We start from the raw sequence: 17,895 nt of genomic DNA, 5'->3' as shown, positions 1-17,895 counted from the left end.
CATTTCTCAAGTGAAAACAACGGAACGCGAATGGGTTAAAGTGTTAGGGAGGGGTTACACTGAATCAATTGCCCTCAGCTACAACGCAGCATAGGTGGGGCATTGCAGTGCAATATAATGCGGCTGTTACACGGTAACGCACCACTGTAGCTAGTCTCGCCTAGGTGTTCTTACATGGTCTTAAAAATAGAGCCCTAATCAATAATGCAATTTTATTTGCATTACCTGGTTTCAAATCATCGGCTCTTCCCGTACCTATTCAGTAAAGAATTCTTGGGTAAGACTCCCTGAGGGTTGGTTCGCACTGTGAGTGATTGCACTCAGTTTGTCAATCGCCAGGGATCGGCAATGCGCTACAGCAGTGTCACCCTATGAGGTGTTCTCACCGCAGCATTTTGAGAAAATCGAAAAACCGTGCTGCCTGTAACATTTTTAGAGCAATTTTTGTTAAAGAAATGTGCAAAAACACATATTCCTGTTCTGAAAATTACGTGGAAAATGACAATTAATTAGCGATTTGAAGTGTAAACTACGTTTAGTGCTGCAGGGTGGCCTATTGAGCATGCCCTAGTGGCTGTCTCTCAAGCACCCTGAGTCCGACAAGAGAAAAGCGCTATACAAATTTTAGAATTATTATTGATTTTATACCCTTTAACTACTTAGTGACTGCTCCACGCCGATTGGCATGAGCAGCGCGGCAGCCCCAGGACCACTCCACGCCCATTGGCATGAATGGTTGCGGGCGGAGATTGCAGGAGCTCCACTCCACCATCAGCCTCCCAGTGGCGATTGCAGCTAGTAGACTGTTAGACGGCAAAACCGCCATCTATTAAGATTATACATCGCTGCGATCTACAGCAGCGCTGTACTGGGGACAGCCGTGTCACACGGCTGTCCCCCTGGGAGGCAAAAAAGTGATCCGCTGTCATAGGCTGAAGCCTATGACAGCTGAGCACACAGATTGGCTGGCTGGGGGAGGGAGGGAGGGATAAAAAAAGTATTAAAAAAGGCATATTTATTAAGAAAATAATAAAATAAGTATTTACAATGAAAAAATAAACATCCTGGGAGCGTTCCTTGCCCACCAACAGAGAGCTCTGTTGTTGGGCAGAAAAGGGGGGGGGATCACTTGTGTGCTAAGTTGTACGGCCCTGCAGCTTGGCCTTAAAGCTACAGTGGCCTGGTGACGGGGGGGGGGGGGGGGGGGTTAAGACCACAGTCCTTAAAGTGAACCAGGCATGAAGCACCCTCATGTATTTTACCAAATATATCAGTGGGAACATTAGAGAAAACACCTACCCTGCTCTCTGCTTCATTTTTCACTGCTCAGCCTGCTTCTAATCAGCCCTGATGAAATCCCTGACTGAGAATTCAGTCTGGCTTTGCTCAGGAATCATTATAGCTGAGTCTGTGTTCTCTGATGTCTTTTCAAGCCCAAGCCTGCCCCCTTCTGGCTTTGTTATAATGACTCAGCTATAATGATTCCTGAGCAAAGCCAGACTGAATGCTCAGTCGGGGATTTTATCAGGGCTGATAAGAAGCAGGCTGAGCAGTGAAGGATGAAACAGAGCAGGGTAGGTGTTTTCTCTAATGTTCCCACTGATACATATGGTAAAATACATGAGGGTGCTTAGTCTCTGGTTCACTGTTAAATGTACAATACGGTATTTTGAGCCATGGCATATACAGTTTTTTTTTTTTTTTGGGGGGGGGGGGTTACCCCTCGCCACCCTGAAAGTAATTTATCCCCCTCGATTTCTTTTTATTTCTGTGACAATGTTATCAGGATTTCAGCATTTCTTTTTCTTTTTGTAGCAAATAGTTTAATTACTTAAAAGAGACAACAGTGTACAAGGTATTTCTCTAATGCTAGGTACACTCGATGCAATTTTCTGACAGATTTACTGTCAGATCGATTATTTCCAACAGGTCCGATCGATTTTCCATAGGGGGGAACGGAAAACCGATTGGATATCAGATTGGACCCGTTGGAAATAATCGATCTGATAATAAATCTGTCAGAAAATTGCATCGTGCGTACCTTGCATGAGTTTCTGAAGACATTTGCTCCTTGCAGGGAGCGTTTGCAGTAAATACAGCTTTATATAAGGAAGGGGAGGTTATTCATCCATTTCTAGGCAATGCATCATGCATTTATGGTCTGGCTTGGATTATAAGTTATACAGATAACAATATCAAGAGCAAAAGAAGTGCACTATGACAATATAGTACTCTATAAAAACAGTATAAAAGGGATGGGTAACAACTCTTTAGCAGTGAGCTATAACCGGTTGGGTTACAGGGATAGATTATTGCACTTTCATTTTTTTTTTGTACACTTCATTATAAGTACGCCAAACAGTCAAAGTATATCTGTCAGTTAAAAAAAATTGGTGTTTCCATTTCTGCACGCTGTATTTAGGTGGAGTCATCTTTTATAGGTTTTTCTATTTTCACAGTGGGACGTTATGGTCTCACGTTATAAAAGTAATATAACACTGTTTACTGCACTGCATTGTTAAAGGGACACTTAAGTAAAAAAAAAAAATGAGTTTTACTCACCTGGGGCTTCCAATAGCCCCCTGCAGCTGTCCGGTGCCCTCGCTGTCTCCCTCCGATCCTCCTGGCCCCGCCGGCAGCCACTTCCTGTTTCGGTGACATGAGCTGACAGGCTGGGGAAGCGAGTGATTCTTCGCGTTCCTGGCCACAATAGCGCCATCTATGCTGCTATAGCATATATCCTATACCATATAGCAGCATAGAGGGTGCTAATGTGTCTGGGAACGCGAAGAATCACTCGCGTCCCCAGCCTGTCAGCTCCTGTCACCGAAACAGGAAGTGGCTGCCGGCGGGACCAGGAGGATCGGAGGGAGACAGCGAGGGCACCGGACAGCTGCAGGGGGCTATTGGAAGCCCTAGGTGAGTAAAACTCATTTTCTTTGTTTGACTTAAGTGTCCCTTTAAAGAGAACCCGAGGTGGGTTTGAAGAATATTATCTGCATACATAGGATGGATCTGCCTATACAGCCCAGCCTCTGTTGCTATCCCAACCCCCCCTAAGGTCCCCCTGCACTCTCTCATAAATCACAGCCACGCTGCTGACAAACAGCTTGTCAGAGCTGGCTGTGTTTATCTCTATAGTGTCAGTCTGCTGCTCTCCCCGCCTCCTGCAGAACTCCGGTCCCCGCCTGCATCCCTTCCCTCCCTGCTGATTGGAGGGAAGGGACGGTGGCAGGGACCGGAGCTATGCAGGAGGCGGGGGAGCAGCTGAGACTGACACTACAGATGTAAACACAGCCTCACAGCATGGCTGTGATTTATGAGGGATTGCAGAGTGCAGGGGGACCTTACTGGGGTTTGGGATAGCAACAGAGGCTGGGCTGTATAGGCAGATCCAGCCTCTGTATGCAGATAACATTCTTTAAACACACCTCGGGTTCTCTTTAAGGCTATGCGACGTTCAAAGTGCAACATTAGCTTTGCGTTGTGTGTTACCTCTAAACGCACACATCAACAGATACAGGGAAGCATACTTTTCATTGCCTTATGCTTCACTGTACCTACTGTTTGCAACGTTAACGTAGCATTATTGTGCATTACAACTTTTTTGTAATTTTGTGCTACGACGTTAATTCTTATTTGTGATTTTAATATATAAATATTGTTTTCAAGATTAATTTTTTCCTAGAATATTCCCTATCCTGCCTTATTCAGTTTTCAGGCTGTAGAGCTGATTTTTAATATGTTTTCTCAATCATTACTCTGTAACAAATAGTCTAAAAGTAAGTAAAAACGCAATAATTCTAGACTATAGGACACGAACAACAGTAGAAAGTGAAGGATAAACAAATGGAGAGTTTAGCAGTGTCTTCCTTTTGTAAAACATTAAGATAATGGTAAAGTCATTATAAATGCTATATTAATATTACCCTCCCTTTCCTTGCAGTGGATGGCCGCGCGTTCAGTTCTTCCCAGTATTTGTCTCCTCCCCAGAGAAATCCAGACAAAATGGGGTTGGATGAGGTAACTTCTTAATTATTATCATTATATATTTGCCATTGACATGTGTTACACAACACTTTACAGAGTACACCGAACAATGCACACCACTAACGGGATCACAATCTAAAGACAGGGACTCTTTAACTGAGTAGTTGTACACTTATCCAAGTAGATTTGCATCCCGTACTTTTCTGCTAGCCACAGAGCAGTCAATACCGGCCAGACAATGCAAACCATAATTACTCCCTTATCGCAATTCATTATGTGAGTAGCAGTTACAATACAATACAATAACATTTCTATGGCGCTTTTCTCCCATAGGACTCAAAGCGCTTAGGCTCTCTCAGATTCAGAAATTAGTAGTAGGATGAAGTATTCACACAACAAAAGTTATATTTCTGCAAATGCCAGACTGAACAGGTGGGTTTTCAGTCTGGATTTAAACACGTCCAGCGATGGAGCTGTCCTGATCTGTTGAGGTAAGGAGTTCCAAAACGTAGGGGCAGCATGACAGAAGGCTCTGGGACCAAAATGTTCCCAAGTGGACTCTGGGTATGACTAGATTATTAGAACCTGTGGATCTGTTGATGCACCATTGAAGATCTTTCTGCCAGTCTTCACACAAACCTTTTCTCTGCTTTGCCCATCAGCCTGCTGTTTGCTGCTTCTCACTGGTGCTTTTGCATCCATCCCTGCTCTCAAAGCTTGTTGTGTGATGTGGGGTGTACATTCGTTAGAAGTGGGCATTATGAATGTTTGCGTTGTGGGCGACATTATGGCTTTGTTTGTTATCGGAGAGAAATTGTAGTGGCGCTCCTTCCAGGGGACCTAATGTCCGTACATGTTATATTGTGTACTTGTTGTAGAGGGACATACTGGCTTTGTTTTGTTGTAGAGGGTGATATGGCTGCCCTTGCTATGAGGGGGTCTAATGGGTATGCTTGTCAAATGGATAACATACATCTTATCATGGCAGTACTAGGGTAAGGAGCATATTGGCTGTGCTTGTTATAGGGGGTACATGATGGCGATACATGTTATGTGGAGGACATCGTGGCTGTACTTTCTATAGAAAGAGTTTATAACTTTGCCTGCTAGAAGGGGAACATGAAGGCTGTGCTTGTTATAGGGAGTCAGAGTAGTGGATAAGGTACAACTTATGAAAAAAACACAGACACCGGGTGCCCAAATGATGTAGTATGTTCAGAAATTGATTGTGACAAGCAGCTCAAAGACTGTGGTACTCATAAAGGTGGGTTGCATATCTGGGCAACCATCCAATCGACGCTTGTGGTCTCCAGGTGGGTATGGACAAGAGTACGTCGGTTGCACTCCAGAAAAAGGATACCCGGAGGCTCGCGGAAGTCCTCCCTTAGGAGGGGTAGTGTACACAAACCACAGAGGAGGAGAGGCTCCCAAGAGAATAAAATAATTATAAAGCTTAAAAAGGCAACGCGTTTCGTGCGCCCAAAAGTCTCACCTCATCAGGCCAACAATCTGTGCTCGGTAAATGGAATATATTAGTATCGACCGCCCGGTGATGACGACACCTGTTATGGGCAATATGATTGTAGTTGTTATAGGAATGGAGGCATGATGGTTGCTGTTGTTATGGAGAGGGAGGCATAATGGATGCACTTGATATGGGGAGGGAGGCATAATGGTTGCACTTATAATGGGGAGTTAGACATGATTGCTGCTGTTGTTATGGGAAGGGAGGAATAATGGTTGCTCTTGTTATGGAGAGGGAGGCATAATGGTTACATTTGTTATGGGGAGGCATAATTGTTGCACTTGTTATGGGGAGGGGGGCATAATGGTTGCACCTATTATGGAGAGGGGGACATGATTGTTGCTGTTGTTATGGGGAGGGAGGCATACTGGTTGCATTTGATATGGGGAGGGAGGCACAATGGTTTTTCTTGTTATGGGGAGGGAGGCACAATGGCTGTTCTTATTATGGGGAGGAAGGCATAATGGTTGCACTTGATATGGGGAGGGAGGCATAATGGTTGCACTTGATATGGGGAGGGAGGCATAATGGTTGCACTTGATATGGGGAGGGAGGCATAATGGTTGTTCTTGTTATGAGGAGGGAGGCATAATGGTTGTTCTTGTTATGGGGAGGGAGGCATAATGGTTGTTCTTGTTATGGGGAGGGAGGCATAATGGTTGTTCTTGTTATGGGGAGGGAGGCATAATGGTTGCACTTGATATGGGGAGGGAGGCATAATGGTTGTTCTTGTTATGGGGAGGGAGGCATAATGGTTGTTCTTGTTATGGGGAGGGAGGCATAATGGTTGTTCTTGTTATGGGGAGGGAGGCATACTGGTTGCACTTGATATGGGGAGGGAGGCATAATGGTTGTTCTTGTTATGGAGAGGGAGGCATAATGGTTGTTCTTGTTATGGGGAGGGAGGCATAATGGTTGTTCTTGGTATGGGGAGGGAGGCATAATGGTTGTTCTTGTTATTGGGAGGGAGGCATAATGGTTGCACTTGATATGGGGAGGGAGGCATAATGGTTGTTCTTGTTATGGGGAGGGAGGCATAATGGTTGTTCTTGTTATGGGGAAGGAGGCATAATGGTTGCACTTGATATGGGGAGGGAGGCATAATGGTTGTTCTTGTTATGGGGAGGGAGGCATAATGGTTGTTATTGTTATGGGCAGGGAGGCATAATGGTTGTTCTTGTTATGGGGAGGGAGGCATAATGGTTGTTCTTGATATGGGGAGGGAGGCATAATGGTTGCACTTGATATGGGGAGGGAGGCATAATGGTTGTTCTTGATATGGGGAGGGAGGCATAATGGTTGCACTTGATATGGGGAGGGAGGCATAATGGTTGTTTTTGTTATGGGGAGGGAGGCATAATGGTTGCTCTTGTTGTGGGGAAGGAGGCATAATGGTTGCACTTGATATGGGGAGGGAGGCATAATGGTTGTTCTTGATATGGGGAGGGAGGTATAATGGTTGCACTTGATATGGGGAGGGAGGCATAATGGTTGTTCTTGTTATGGGGAGGGAGGCATAATGGTTGTTCTTGTTATGGGGAGGGAGGCATAATGGTTGTTCTTGTTATGGGGAGGGAGGCATAATGGTTGCACTTGATATGGGGAGGGAGGCATAATGGTTGTTCTTGTTATGGGGAGGGAGGCATAATGGTTGTTCTTGTTATGGGGAGGGAGGCATAATGGTTGTTCTTGTTATGGGGAGGGAGGCATACTGGTTGTTCTTGTTATGGGGAGGGAGGAATAATGGTTGAGAAGATTCTTTATTAGCAAGATTGACGTAAACAAGTCACTGACAAGGTTTATAAACTGCTCAAGTCTGCCGAACTCGACCCTTGCATGGCTGCTTTCCTGCTCATCCTGCTGTAACATAGGCTTGCTGAGTTTTCATGTAAACTTCCTGCTGTGTTGGGATTTCTTCCTTCTTCTGTAGATCGGTCCAGTTTAGCTCATTGTCTGAAAACATCTCAGCATTGTACCTGTTAGCTATAATGATTAGTTTCTTTTCAGATTTTCCTCATTAATCTGCTCCGTCGCCCTGAGCGGAGGGAGAGAATGCTGCGCTCGCTGCACGAAATGGACATCTCCTGCCAAGTGGTTGATGCTGTGGATGGAAGGTGAGCTCTGTGTTATATATGCTGATTACAATGTCCTCCTCACCGTCCTTTGGGAGGAACCAAGTCAGGGCTGCAGATAATATCAAAATCTTCCCTAGTTGGAATGCATCTGGTATCTCATCATTACTTGAAGGACAACCAAGGTGACATGATGAGAAAGACATGCATATGTACAGTGCCAAGCATGCAAATAACTATGCTGTGCTTCATTTTTTTACTTTTTATGTCTGAAAGAGTTAAGAATCACATATGTAAGTGACAGTTTTTGTCAGTCCGGGACCTGGTTAGACTAGCGTAACACTCACTGATAAGGAATTAGTCATAAATCACTTTGCTGGCAGTAAATGGATTCTGAGAGCAGGAAAGAGATAAAAATGGTCAATAGTTTATAGATTTTAGCTCTGGCATACTTCAATGAATGTGGATTGTTACAATTGTTTATCACATCAGTTTATTTTCACCTCAGTTTTCCTTTAAATGGCTATTCATGTTAGTACAACAATCTATGTAACATACATCATCATTATACAATTAATTTCCTAACTGAATGCCATTTAATGTCAACCTCAGTCTGCAACTGCTGTACCTTTTTAGGGAACTTGCTGGAAACCATGGCAACAGTAGACAGTTTTAATCAAGGTACCTAGAATTCTCTTCTGTCTTTTTTTTTACTTTATTGGTATGCAAGTCTGCACAAAACAGGAAGTAAAACTTCTTGCTCCCTTCACACCCTTGGTTGGTATACTGTAATGACACATAGGTCTGCACAGTGGAGGTGTCATACTTTTGCAGGGATGTTGAGTACCTGTATGCATACTTGGAAAAAATCCCTCCTATCTCAGTGCGGCCTAGTTCACACTACAAAACGCAATTGCTTAGTGATTGCGAGTTTGCAAAGTGATTTTCAGAGCGACGTTTAAAGGAATTCTTTAAGAAAAAATGTTCTAAAAGTGGTACAGGCAGCATGTTTTCTATTTTCTAAAAACCAAAATGCTGCAGTGAGAACACCCTCACAGGGTTACACTGCTGTAGCGCTTTGCCGATCGCTGTCGATCAGCAAACTGTGCGCAATTGCTCACAGTGTGAACCAGGCAACTTTCTTAAAGTGGTCTGAAAGCCAGCATTTCTACTTTGCTCTAAGTGGTTCCTCGCAGCTTGAAAGCTACTATCCCAGAATTTTTTTAAGCAGAACATCACTGAAATGGTTAAACAAAGCCCTTTGTCCTGCTATTCAGCTTCAAATCCACATCCAAACTGGAGATAACAGTATCTTTGTTTACATTCCAATGTTGATACATGTGTGTAAACACAGTGTAACAAGTGAAAAGGAGCTTTCTGTGAAGCTCTCTGTGCTTCAAGCACACACAGTTCAGAAAAGCTCATTAGAAGATGTTCATATATAATAAAAATCAGTTTGAATAAAATACAATGCCAGCTTGCAGGGCAAGATAAACTACACTTTGTAAACTTGTAATTTGTAAACAGACAATATTACTTATGAACAAAAGCAAATATGATAACTGTATGAGTGATAAAAAGTAGGAAAACCATTTTTATTGAATGTTATGTCGGAGTTTCAGACCACTTTAACCTTTGCAGTGAGTGTTTTTGTTCATGCAGGTTGCACTGTTTGCAGCTGGAGCTATGTTAGAATGCCAAATGCTTGTTCACCTCCCATGTACAGCCACACCTAGTTCAGCGTTAACCCAACACAGAGTTTCCCCTTAATGTTTACCTTTTTAACCACTCCAGCTCCCTGAACAGCAGTGACATCAAGCGTATGGGTGTGAATCTACTACCAGGATTTTACGATCCCTTCTCCGGTCGGACTCTCACCAAAGGGGAGGTGGGCTGTTTCCTGAGCCATTACAAGATCTGGCAACAGGTACATATACATTTAGGTGACTTTTCAGTTTATTTATTCTTTTGAAAGGACACCTACATTCTGAAAAGCGTGATAATCAGAAATGCCACTGTTAGCCCTGCTCCCCCCTCATCTACACCTGTAAGCCACAAGGGGGCCTAGTGACCCAAACAGCCAGGTCTTTATTTGTTCACACCATGTGCTAGTCTTCAGTCCTGGCCTCCAACTCTACTTTTCAGTAGACCTCCTCTCCATTAATATGAATTTAGAGTCTGTCTGTTTCCTACTAAAGGTGGCCATACATTAGGCGACTTGGTGGCCGATCGACCATCCAATTAAATTATTATAATCGGATGAAAATCGACATTGGTCGCATGTATCAATTGGACAGAATGCACGGCCGACTTGCTTGATCGGGCACGGGGCGGTAACAGCATGCGATATCAGGATGTGCGACAGAACCCCCGGCGCTGTCTCCAATGTAAAATGTTCATCCCTGGTGCTGCAGTAAACTTTACTTTTCCGTCGATGGCTCCGGCCGCATACACGCGCCCCACGTGGTTGCAGGCGTTTAGTGGATGTGTGTGTGACGTGTATGCGGGCGGAGCCTGGAACCAGCGACGGACAGGTAAAGTATGCTGCATTGGGCACTGCAGGGGAACATGGACTGCGGTGTGTGGGCAGGCAACAGAACTCTCTCTGTTTAGATTCGATCAGAGAGAGATCTTTCTCTTGGTCGATCTGCGCATACACCTTCTGATGTATGGGCACCTTTAACCACTCAATGACAACTGGACGTTTGTAAACGTCCAGTGTATTTGTGGAGACTGCACCATCAGTTTGTTTCTAAATGAGGCGCATATGGTATCATTTTAATCGAGACAAGTTGTAGAATACATTTTGGTGTGTCTTAAAGCTTGGACTCACATCGCATAGAAAAATAGGTACGGACAAACTCAATCCAACATAAAAAAAAAAAGTCATTTTCTAAATTATGATCAAATTTGGGAAAGTTTTAGCAAAACTGCAAGAGACATATGTAGTAACATTTTAACCGTAATAAGTAGTAGAATAGAGTTTAGAAAGTTTTAGGGTTGAGGCCCATGTCTTGTGTATTCTTTTTAGTCACAAACTGGGAATCAAAGGCAATTACATTTTTGCATATTCTGTATCTAAATAAAAGACTTGTAAAATGAAACAAAGTGACAGAATATGAAAGAAACAACATTTATCATTACCTTTGAAACTTGGCTTTTTAAATACTGTATGTATGCCACGAGGGTATATTACTATTATTTTTGCAAATAAGGTCTTATGATCATCGATAGTGTACAATGAAAAAACAAAAATCGAAAAAGAGAAAAAAAGACACCTTTATTTTCAAATACAATATTGTCAGCATACATTGTGCTGGGAACATAATCTCAATGTTGTTATAGCCAGGATGAATAAGCAAATAAAATTACGGTAGTGGGTTAAACTTATAGTTAGCACTGTTTATTGTAAAGCTATAATGGAGGTAAATGTAGAAACAGTGTGTTTTCCAGTTTTTTTTTTCCTCTACTTTTCCCTTTAAAATGCATTGAAAATAAGGTAATTACTAAACAAACGTATCACACGCTAAAAGCCTAATTGGTCCTGAAGAAAACAATATATAGATCATTTAGGTGTGATTAGTAGTAATAAAGTTATTGGCGAATGAACGGGAGCAGTGCTGATATGTGAAAATTCATTTGGTCCTGAAGTGGTTAACATTGTCATTAAGTGGCCCATGGGCAGTATAGGAGCTGGATATAAGCACACCCAAGATTTCTTCATGGTGAAAAATTGCTTACATTGATTACGATTGCATTATGGTTTGGGGAGCAATGTGGGTCTGATTCAACCTAGTTCTGTTATAATCAAGAATATGGTAACTTTCTGCTGTAGCCGTGTGAATTTACCCAGTTTGTACAACTTCTGTGCTTTTTCCGCTGTTAGATTGTGGACATGCAGCTGCAGGTGACTCTGGTGTTTGAAGATGATGTACGGTTTGGAACTTTTTTCAAACGGAAGGTGATGCGTCTGCTTGATGAGATCCGCACAACAAATCTCGACTGGGACTTGATGTAAGACTTCAGCTAACTGGCTTACTGCATATACATGTGAGGCATATTCACTGCAACAGAACAGACAGGTCTAAACTCAAGGCCTAAACTGTATGTACCTAGCCAGAAGAGCTCATTAATTAAAGGGAAGGCAACTCTGCTATTAGAAGGCAGTAAAACAATTAGCTGATAAGAAAAACACTAGGCCGAATTAGCAGCTGCAAGCAGCCAACTTCCCTGGGCTCGCTACATGATTTTTAAAAGAATTAAAAAAAAAAAGTGCTGTGCTGCCCCCTTGCCGCGGAAATTGGACCGGCAAGGGGGTTAATGAACTACATCTCTCAGCATACATTTTGGTGGCCAAGGACGTGTGACATCATTGCGTGCACTAGCTGCACAAGGTCAGACAAGGTGGAGCTCCCCCCCCCCATAGGAAAGTGAATGCTAGCTGTCCTCCTAAAATCCAACACTATTTATGACCCTAGCTTGGGGGGGGGGGGGGTTTCTTGATAGGTTTGTTTAACTTAAAGGACAACCGATGTGACATGAGATAGACATGTGTATGTACAGTGCCTAGCACACAAATAACTATGCTGTGTTCCTTTTCTGCCTGAAAGAGTTAAACATCAGGTATGCAAGTGACAGTTTTTGCCCCGGTCGGGACTGGGTCAGACTATAGTGTAACCCTCACTGATAAGTAATTACAGCCATAAAATACTTCCCTGTCAGTAAATGGCTTCTGAGAGCAGGAAAAAGATAAAAAGGGTTAATAATTCATACATTTGAGCTCTGGCATACTTCGGTGAAGGTGTCAATGAGCAGAGACAATGAAACAGTAAAAATTTAAAAACTAGATCTAAATATATAAAATAAAACTGTGGGATAGCTAAAAAAGTCATTTTTAGGAGGAGGACGACAGATATTGTTTTTCTTATCAGTTTATTTTCACCTCGGATGTCCCAGTTTACTTTACGGTTACTTGAGGCTCTGTGAGCTGATACTGATTGACTTATCACTGTGCTATCGTGCTTTCAAACTGCTGTCACTCCTGACATGTTCAGTGGTAATATCCCGGCTGACCCTATGTCTTCTGACAGATACATTGGGAGGAAACAAGTCACTACGGATCCAGAGCAGCCGGTGAATGGTATTCGGAACCTGGTAATAGCAGATTACTCCTACTGGACGCTGTGCTATATGATCTCCCTGCAGGGGGCGCAGAAGCTGCTGAGTGCAGAGCCATTATCCAAGATGATGCCTGTGGATGAATTCCTTCCCATCATGGCTGACACTCATCCAAAGTAAGTTATGTGTTGCCTTGCTGTTATCATCACACTAGTGTATCATTGTAAAATAGTAAGTGGTGTAGAATAGATTGCAATCCTGAGACAATCGGGATTTTGTTTGTAGCAGTGTGGGGGAGATGTGGGTTTTTTGTGGGTCTTTTTTTTAATATATTTTTTTAACACCTGTGACCTCTGCATCTTGAAATGACAGACAGGTCAGGATGTATTTGCTTATTTCTGCTACCAGCAGCCGCCATCTTGCTGGTGAGGACACCATGATGAACATTCCTTACTATAATAATTTGTTGTTGAGTTGCCAGTAGTGTGAGAAGCTCTTGACTGTCTGTTGCTTAGAAACATTTCACCACAGCAGCCTGTATACTGTGTACACTGTACACCAGCTCAGCTGTATGTGCTCTGTCACTTCCTGTTTCTGTCTGTGACTAGGATGTAGAAGGGGCACTCACAGGAAGCATGATATGGAGCAGGCCTCCTACCAGATTCACAAGTCATATACAGTGGTGTGAAAAACTATTTGCCCCCTTCCTGATTTCTTATTCTTTTGCATGTTTGTCACACTTAAATGTTTCTGCTCATCAAAAACTGTTAACTGTTAGTCAAAAATAACATCATTGAACACAAAATGCAGTTTTAAATGATGGTTTTTATTATTTATTGAGAAAAAAAACTCAAAATCTACATGGCCATGTGTGCAAAAGTGATTGCCCCCCTTGTTAAAAAATTTACTTAACTGTGGTTTATCACACCTGAGTTCAATTTCTGTAGTTACCCCCAGGCCTGATTACTGCCACACCTGTTTCAATCAAGAAATCACTTAAATAGGAGCTATCTGACACAGAGAAGTAGACCAAAAGCCCCTCAAACGCTAGACATCATGCGAAGATCCAAAGAAATATAGGAACAAATGAGAACAAAAGTACTGTAATTGAGATCTATAAGTCTGGTAAAGGTTATAAAGCCATTTCTAAAGCTTTGGGACTCCAGCGAACCACAGTGAGAGCCATTATCCACAAATGGCAAAAACATGGAACAGTGATGAACCTTATCAGGAGTGGCCGGCCGACCAAAATTACCCCAAGAGCGCAGAGAAAACTCATCCGAGAGGCCACAAAAGACCCCAGGACAACATCTAAAGAACTGCAGGCCTCACTTGCCTCAATTAAGGTCAGTGTTCACGACTCCACCATAAGAAAGAGACTGGGCAAAATCGGCCTGCATGGCAGATATCCAAGGCGCAAACCACTTTTAAGCAAAAAGAACATTAAGGCTCGTCTCAATTTTGCTAAAAAACATCTCAATGATTACCAAGACTTTTGAGAAAATACCTTGTAGACCGACGAGACAAAAGTTGAACTTTTTGGAAGGTGCTTGTGCCGTTACATCTGGCGTAGAAGTAACACAGCATTTCAGCAAAAGAACATCATACCAACAGTAAAATATGGTGGCGGTAGTGTGATGGTCTGGGGTTGTTTTGCTGCTTCAGGACCTGGAAGGCTTGCTGTGATAGATGGAACCATGAATTCTACTGTCTACCAAAAAATCCTGAAGGAGAATGTCCGGCCATCTGTTTGTCAACTCAAGCTGAAGCGACCTTGGGTGCTGCAGCAGGACAATGACCCAAAACACACCAGCAAATCCACCTCTGAATGGCTGAAGAAAAACAAAATGAAGACTTTGGAGTGGCTTAGTCAAAGTCCTGACCTGAATCCTATTGAGATGTTGTGGCATGACCTTAAAAAGGCAGTTCATGCTAGAAAACCCTCAAATAAAACTGAATTACAACAATTTTGCAAAGATGAGTGGGCCAAAATTCCTCCAGAGCACTGTAAAAGACTCGTTGCAAGTTATCGCAAACGCTTGATTGCAGTTATTGCTGCTAAGGGTGGCCCAACCAGTTATTAGGTTCAGGGGGCAATTTCTTTTTCACACAGGGCCATGTAGGTTTTGAGGGTTTTTTTCTCACTAAATAATAAAAACCATCATATAAAACTGCATTTTGTGTTCAATTATGTTATCTTTGACTAATAGTTAACAGTTTTTGATGAGCAGAAACATTTAAGTGTGACAAACATGCAAAAGAATAAGAAATCAGGAAGGGGGCAAATAGTTTTTCACACCACTGTAAGTAAAGCTTTCACACGGGGATGGAGAGACATTAGGTATGGCATACGTGGTGTAGGGGCCACTGTAGACCATGGGCAATCAGGAGGTTCCCAGATCTTGTCTGGGGACCACAACGATGAATGCATTATATAATTGCATCATTAGTTAGGAAGCCATTCTGGGCTTATCAATAATTGTTCCTGCAGACCTGGACTAGATTTATTAAAATCTATCCGCTGTTAAGTGCCAAATATTTTCATCCGTGATCTGGGTACTAACAAGCAAAAGTAATGTTTTCTGAAAGGATAGTGAATTCAGAATATGTGTATATCCTACCTAATAAAAGGCAAGTGTCCCTGCGCCCTGTCTCTGTGTCAGTGCTGCGGGTGCGTGCGTGCGCGGCGGTCGGGTGCGTGCACGCGCGGCAGTGACAGAACTAGAGCACATTTTTAAACGAGCTTAGGTCACTAGTGTATGTGTGTGTGTGTGTGTATATACAGTGGTTTGCAAAAGTATTCTGCCCCCTTGAAGTTTTCCACATTTTGTCATATTACTGCCACAAACACAAGTGGTTTACACATGAGAAGTGGGACGAAAATCATACATAATTCCAAACATTTTTTTACAAATCAATAATTGCAAAGTGGGTCATGCGTAATTATTCAGCCCCCCTGAGTCAATACTTTGTAGAACCACCTTTTGTTGCAATTACAGCTGCCAGTCTTTTAGGGCAGAGGTTCTCAACACGTGGTTCGCGTACCCCAGGGGGTACGCAAGACCACAGTCAGGGGTACGCAGCAGAGCTGCACTGGCTTACTGATATCTGGTCTGCCAGCCGCGCTCTGCACAGAAACTGCACCGTGTAATGTCAGATTGTGCTGCCTCAATGCTGCCCTGACATGCGCACAAATCACTTCCTCATTTTGTAAGTGGCAGAACAATCAAACAGGCTACAGCAGCTCAGCTGAGCTTGTGCTTCTGCAGACTCAGAGCTGCCCTCCCAGTGCAGAGTAAGGTCAGGCGTGCTTAGTCCGCACTATGAACGGAACTCTCTGAATGACAGCAGTAAAAAGCACAAGGAGTTTCGTACTGTGGGAGCTGGGCTGGTAACGATAAACTTTTTTCACTGAAAGGAAAGGAGCGAACAGCCTGTAAGGGGGAGGGGAGGCAGAGGCATGTCACAGCCCACGCTGGCTGCATACTTCAAAGGACATCTGATCAAGCACAATGATTCTGCAGATCTGTCTCTAATAGACAGAGATAAGAGGAAGGATGCTGGGGGTGAACTCCGTGAAACAAGTCCAGGATCGCGCTGGGCAGAGCATGTATCGCAAGTCACCACTACAGTTTTTCATTACTGCAGCACCTGCACTCTGGCACTGTACAGTATATGGAAGTGCTGCAGTGTGCATAGTACTAGGGGGCAGCTTAAAATGACTTCATCTGCACATGTGTTAAAAAGCCCTGTAAGAAGTCACATGATTTTCCGCAAGGGAAGGTCCAGGCTAAAAAAAACAAAAATCATCTTACCTGGGGCTTCCTCCAGCCCCTGGCAGCTGTCCTGTGCCCTCGCCGCAGCTCCGGTGGCTCCCGGTCTCTTCCGGTGCAGATGCCAATCTTGCCAGGTCAGCATCTACTTGTGCTCCAATGTGTGATTCATGGAGTCGCACTGATCATCTGGATTTTACTGTGCAGACGCAGAACTACTGCGCCTGCACTGTACAGTCCGGATGATGTCAGCACGACTACATGAGATGCATGGTGGAGCGCGACTAGGCCTCTGATACCAGAGGGGAGCCCGGGACACTGGCGGGGAGTGGAGCTGCGGTGAGGGCACAAGACGGCTGCCAGAAGCTGGAAGAAGCCCGAGGTAAGTCAATTTTGTTTATTTTTTAGCCTGGATGTGTCCTTTTGCTAATTTGCATGTGCGGCAGCATAATTTGAAGGGCAGAGCAGACACATCAGCAGCAACCTGATCAGTTCTGATCAGCGTCATCCCGCGGCGTTGCTCCCCTACCCCCCCCCCCCCCCCCCCCCCGCACTTAGTTTTCCATATGCAGAGTGACAGAGGCACTCTGCAGCTTAACCTGCTTTCTGTAAATGCACTCTATTGGCTGAATCAAGTTTTCATTACTGCAACAGCCAATAAGCTTGCATTTAAATCCCTGCTAGCGATATTGATTCTATCCACCACGTGCCTGGCTTTCATCAAAGTCTATTGATCTAAATTCAGGGGGTACTTAGCTGGAACTGAATTGCGATAGGGGGTACTTGGGTCAAAAAAGTTGAGAAACACTGTTTTAGGGTATGTCTCTTCCAGCTTTGCACATCTAGAGACTGAAATCCTTGCCCATTCTTCTTTGCAAAACAGCTCAAGCTCAGTCAGATTAGATGGACAGCATTTGTAAACAGCAGTTTTCAGTTCTTACCACAGATTCTCGATTGGATTTAGATCTGGACATTGACTGGGCCATTTTAACACATGGATATGTTTTGTTTTAAACCATTCCATTGTTGCTGGCTTTATGTTTAGGGTTGTTGTCCTGCTGGAAGGTGAACTTCCGCCCCAGTCTCAAGTCTTTTGCAGACTGCAAGAGGTTTTCTTCCAATATTGCCCTGTATTTGGCTCCATCCATCTTCCCATCAACTCTGACCAGCTTCCCTGTCCCTGCTGAAGAGAAGCACCGCCAGAGCATGATGCTGCCACCACAATATTTGACAGTGGGGATGGTGTGTTCAGAGTGATGTGCAGTGTTAGTTTTCCGCCACACATACCGTTTTGCATTTTGGCCAAAAAGTTCCATTTTGGTCTCATCTGACCAGAGCACCTTCTTCCACATGTTTGCTGTGTCCCCCACATGGCTTGTGGCAAACTGCAAACAGGACTTCTTATGCTTTTCTGTTA

The 17,895-nt window shown here is 43.6% G+C and overlaps 1 protein-coding gene across 1 annotated transcript in view; it reads left to right on the top strand.

The window, feature by feature from the left end:
* LOC137528512 (inactive glycosyltransferase 25 family member 3-like) overlaps positions 1–17,895 on the top strand; it is a 59,467-nt gene that overhangs the window by 37,280 nt on the left and 4,292 nt on the right. The window contains exons 7-11 of the mRNA XM_068249818.1: positions 3,947–4,023; positions 7,523–7,629; positions 9,382–9,514; positions 11,474–11,601; positions 12,678–12,881. Of these exons, the coding sequence (XP_068105919.1) occupies positions 3,947–4,023; positions 7,523–7,629; positions 9,382–9,514; positions 11,474–11,601; positions 12,678–12,881 (649 nt within the window). The remainder of the gene's footprint in view (positions 1–3,946; positions 4,024–7,522; positions 7,630–9,381; positions 9,515–11,473; positions 11,602–12,677; positions 12,882–17,895) is intronic.

The sequence above is a fragment of the Hyperolius riggenbachi genome, chromosome 8 (assembly GCF_040937935.1).
Source record: "Hyperolius riggenbachi isolate aHypRig1 chromosome 8, aHypRig1.pri, whole genome shotgun sequence".
NCBI lineage: Eukaryota > Metazoa > Chordata > Amphibia > Anura > Hyperoliidae > Hyperolius > Hyperolius riggenbachi.
This window is presented reverse-complemented; position numbering and strand designations above follow the sequence as displayed.